Source organism: Phyllopteryx taeniolatus, chromosome 11 (assembly GCF_024500385.1).
Source record: "Phyllopteryx taeniolatus isolate TA_2022b chromosome 11, UOR_Ptae_1.2, whole genome shotgun sequence".
Classification (NCBI taxonomy): domain Eukaryota; kingdom Metazoa; phylum Chordata; class Actinopteri; order Syngnathiformes; family Syngnathidae; genus Phyllopteryx; species Phyllopteryx taeniolatus.
This window is the reverse complement of record NC_084512.1, coordinates 26887290-26892421: the sequence shown is the minus strand read 5'-3', so window position 1 is coordinate 26892421 and position 5132 is coordinate 26887290. Positions and strand designations below refer to the sequence as shown.

General features: G+C 41.4%; 1 protein-coding gene across 1 annotated transcript; it reads right to left on the bottom strand.

Moving 5' to 3' along the window:
* Positions 1–685: 685 nt before the first annotated feature.
* Positions 686–4717, bottom strand: vip (vasoactive intestinal peptide). Its single transcript, XM_061790941.1, has 6 exons — positions 4586–4717; positions 3896–4001; positions 3663–3767; positions 3043–3168; positions 2173–2284; positions 686–2096 (listed from the first exon to the last, which is right to left on the bottom strand). The coding sequence occupies exons 2-6, from the start codon at positions 3991–3993 to the stop codon at positions 2088–2090; spliced, it is 450 nt and encodes a 149-aa protein (XP_061646925.1). The 5' UTR covers positions 3994–4001; positions 4586–4717; the 3' UTR covers positions 686–2087.
* Between the last annotated feature and the right edge of the window lie 415 nt (positions 4718–5132).

Here is a 5132-nt window from a genome sequence, read left to right as displayed (position 1 = left end):
CTCGTCATTCTTCACGTAATTCCCTTATCTGGTTCGATTACAAGAAAATATTGCAAACTTAGAAATATTGTCAAATGAATACCGCTCTCAACAGGGTCATATTTATTCTTGTACATTATTTGAATAATCAGATGATGTCAATATGAAATGTGTTGAAAGCAGAGCTGGTTTTTGATTGAACAACTCAACAAAAGAAGGCGGTTTCAGTCCAAGTAATATTACGTCTTTATTCTTGTAAAATTATCATTTTATTCTCATAATATAATGCTCTTTTGTCATAATGTGTCAAATATGTAGTAAAAATGTACTTTTATTCTTGTGAGTTTCTGACATATTTCCTTGTAAATGTTGTAATATTCCCACTTTTTTGTTTCGATGTTGTTATGACATTTTTTTGTGTGTAATAGTTTGACTTTATTTTCATAAAGTCAAATTTTTGTTTCGTAATAATTCGGTCTTTTGTAGAAAACTTTATTCTAATAATAATAATAATACACATTTGTTTGGTAATATATTAACTGTATTTACATAATATTATGACTTTTTGTCTGTTAAATCCCTAACTTTAGTCTCGTAATATTTTTTTACTTATATTTAAAAAAATACATATATTTCTTTTAATATTCTCACTCTTGCTCTGCGTGTGTCGGGGTGAAACGATGAGGCAGACAAAAGGACTCAGCTATGAAAAATAAAAGGGACATCTTTTATTTGGTGAGTGGCGCACGTACAGTACATCCATACATTAATTAGCACATGGTCATCGTCGTCGCCATAACGCGCTAAAGGCAGCCAGCCCCATGCACAGTTGGGACTCTGTTAGCTCTACAAGTCGTGTACAGTAGTAGAAAGTGATGAAATGAATCCGGCGTCCATTGGCAAAAATACGCTTTGCTCGTCCTCCTCCTCGCCGTCGGTCCGTTAGCCAGTCGGATCTCGTGGAATTGGATAAAGTATTCCCGTTCGTAATGTGAACGACATGGTTGAGCAATATATTCCAACAAGGAGTGTTCTTAAATTGCGGTTCGGAAGACTTCTTAAAAGTCAAGATACTGTATAAAGGGTATTTCCAATTCAACAGTGTTATAATACCTGTAGAATCAAAACATACATTGGTGAATGCCACATTCTTCTTGAAAAGTGCATAAAGTGAGACTGGCCCAAATTGTTTCGTTGTCATGGTGTCAATTGATATTTATGGGTGAAAAAAAATTAAATAAATCCCGTTACTGTAAATCCTATTGGGAAAGAGACTCTATGGCAATTGAATGTTTCATTTTTGCGATGTGAAAGAACATTTCTAGGCCAATGTTTTATTGATCTCCATGTGTGCAAATGTTAATAAAAGATAAGAAGTGCAAACATACGTACAGCGCTTGACAAATGTATAAGACCACCAGCAATGGTAGTACTATTTACCAAAATCTTTTTTATAGGTTTCTGTCATGGTTAATTCACCAGTACAGTCGATGTAAAAAGTCTACACACCCCTCTTCAAATAAAAAAAGAGAGAGAAAAAAATTTCTAAACATTTTCCGTCATTCATGTGGCCTATAATGCAATCTTTTCGCCGGATGATGTAAAAATAAATGACCGAGATGAAATGGCATGCGGTTGCACAAGTGTGCACACCCTCTAATCACTGGCATTTGGTTGAGTTCAAAATTCACATTCAAACTTAAATGAAAGTCAGCACACAACCGCCACCATTTTAAGTGCTTCTGATTAACCCACCCACATTTTCAGATGTTCTAATAGGCTTTTCATTGCATTTTTTGGCTCTCAAGCAGAAGTCGGAAAGTTTTGGAACTGTTCATACTTCCCTCCACCTTGACTGGAAAATAAACCACAATAAAGCTTTTTCTTGTGCTCCTTTTTTTTTTTTTTTTTTTTATGCCTGGCGGTCTAATACGTGTGTTAAGCGCTGCATATTGACGATGGACAACTCAATTACAATCACACTGGAGGACGTGTCAGCCTTGCTGGGATCTTTGGGTGAATGCTGCTGCTGCTGTCGTTGTTGTTGTCGTCGTTGTCACTGGAACGAATGTTTTCGCCACGATGACTCCGGACTTCGGTACGTCTCCTCAAAGCGGCTGAGTTAGCAAAAAAAAAAAAAAAAACGTCAAGACAATTGACTTTTGCATACGCGCCGTTTTACGTGTCGCGTACCAGCTGGAAGTTGTTTAGCAGGTGGTCGACGTTGATGTCGTCGTAGCTCTCCTGGAAGGCGTTGGGGTCGTCCCGGGACTCTTCCTGATCACCCGTGCCCACATTTTCTAAACTGTTGAGGGGTGAAAAACAAAACGTTTTTTGTTTAGTTTTTGTGTTTCACCATAAATCACAAGTGTGGTGTAGGCAAAGCGGTACACAGGCCGCCCAAGTGCAGTTCAGTTGTATTGAACTTTTTTTTACCACAACACAGTGGCATTTAGTCATTAAGAACTGTTTTCTTTAAAACTTTTATTTAGGTACAATTTTTATTAGGGGGGGGGGTGACAGCGACAGTCGCCTTGGCAGTCAAACACAGATATACAAAATGAAAACACTTGCAAGGAGCATGGAGGAGATGTTCACACTGAACTGCCTGCTAAATGGCCAACCGGGGCTGACATCACTCACTAGGCCACACCCCTTAATAGCATGCATCAGCACAATTACGACAGTGGCTGTGTGTGACTTTTGGCTTATTTCTTTACATTCTCTTGTATTATGTTTTTATACTTTACAATGCAGTGCTATTTTTTCTTTTTTAAAAACATAACAAAAATTTGTGGTGGAATTTTGGGTTCCGGAACGGATTAACGGCATTTCAATTCAATGAGACCTTTCAAATTGGACCTTTGGAATTCTATTTTGTAGCTTTTCCCTGTTTGCTGCCCCCTATTGATTTGGAGGTTCCGGCGCGAGGTGATTAAACCGCCATATTTACAACATTGCCCGTGATGTCGAACTGTTGTTTTTTTTTCTTCTCGTCTTTTTTTTGTGTGCTCCACAGTCCATCAGAGTAATGAAGACAGTCATCCACGACGCGCCCCTCACCTCCTCTTCCCCGTTAAGACCGAGTTGAGGTACTTCTTGACGGCCATCTGTTTGCGGAAGCGGCTGTAGTTGTCCGTGAAGATGGCGTCCGAGTGGCGCTTGACCGGCTCGTCCATCAGCTCGTCACTGGACGCACGTGAGAGGGTAAAATCAAAGTAAGACGAGAAGGGAACATAAGTGATGAGCCATTTTGCCTCATGGCATCGCTTAACCTTTGGCAATTTGCATCATCAGGCAAGTCAGCTCTTATCATCGCAAATGTCACTGGACCCAAACACACACACACACACACACACACACACACACACACACACAAAATGTATTTGTAAAAAAAAAAAAAAAAATGTCAAGATACATGTTATGTTGTTCTATTTCTACTTTTACTACAGATGTGCGTCAGTAGATGACCCCACGACCCCAACAGGCATCCTCCATTTCTCGCACACTTTCAGCTGAATTGTAGAGTGTATTTGTTTCAATGCACACTGGCTCAATGTAAGATTGCTAACTTTAGATTGATCGCTCTTAAGTTCTCCTCTGAATTCAGCTCAATTTCCAAACTAGAACTCTGATCTAGTCCCCCCCCCCCTCCGCAATAACGATAAGGAGCATCCGCCTACCCGACTCTCTTCCCAATCAGAGACTCCAGGTACCTCCTGGCTGAAAGCTGCCCCAGAAGTTTGCTGTAGCCGCTGGTGAAAAGCCCGTCCGCGTGTCTCGTCGGTCTGCACGCGACAAACAGCATGAAAAGTCCAACGCCTCCGATCATCCAATCAGCAAATGCCAAGCATCGCTCGGAACTCGACATGATAACGACGCGCCTCGCGTTTCAGACGGAAATGGTTGTTCTCACCTCATGGGCGCGTAGGGCAGACTGAGCGTCCTGGAGTAGAGCACGCTGAAGAGGGCAAAGAGGAGAAGGAGCTGGGGGCATCTCCGCTGTGACATCATTTCTACACCTGCACGACCACAGGGAGTATTTAGCCACGTGTTCCTGGAGATTGTATCTTAATCCAAACCTTTTTTTTTTTTTTTTTTGTTTTGTTTCCCCCTCTCGACTACTTTTCAAACAAATGTGAACTAAACGCATTTTGAAGGAAGGCGAGAGAAAAGGGCCCAAAATCAATGCGTAATTGCACACGGGACACATCCAAGTGACAATTTAGGCAATATTTTAAACAAATATGATTTCAATCGTGTTCATGGGTGAAGATTGTTTCTCGGCGAACGTGCATCAGCTCGTCAAAGATAAGCGAGTCTAATTCGATTTCTTTTGTTGAATCAGAAATAGCACCGTGGTTCAAAACGCCCAATAACGAACGCAATACTTTTTTAAGCCAAATGTCACCATCAAAAAAAAAAAATGATGCTTCAAAGTATCTTCGCGGTATAAATATCAATATCGTAAACAAGCGAAACCAATGCGTCATTACGCACGGAGCCGATCTCGCATTCCGACCCCGCTCCACGATCCCTAAAACACTCAAATCCACTTCAAAATGAATTTGGTTTGTTGTTTACAAATCGAAAATAGCCATCTTACACGTGAAATCAAATGTGGTGAATGTGCGGGAATCCCGGTGTGCTTGCTGCCGTCCTCTCCAAGCCTGTTGATGGGATGACGTGTTGGCTCTTTCGTACACCTTTTATACGCCCCCTGTGGACCCCCAAGAGGACCAAATGAGATTTGATGATTGGGGGAGGGGCGTCCGTCGGTCACCGCTGACGTCACCCGCCGCGACGCACTGCGCGAACCCGCGCGCCAATGAGTATTTAGTTCCATGAATCATCTGGCTGGCTGAGCTCAGGTCACTGTGTGGACAACTTGGATATGACGTCATCTGAAATAAAGTTCCGTCAATTCAAAATAAGGTTTGGGAAATTGCAAAAATAAAAAAACTTTTATTGTGGAGCGGATGCAACTCGCTTTCTGTTGGGAACGACACCTTTAGTCACTACAATCATAAATTGAACGTAAATGTAAATGTGGATTATGATGACTACATTGCCATTGTGCATCTGGTGTATGCGCCTTGACCACCTGGTGGCAGTGTAGTACACGGCACAGATAAACATGGAGATGGTCACAA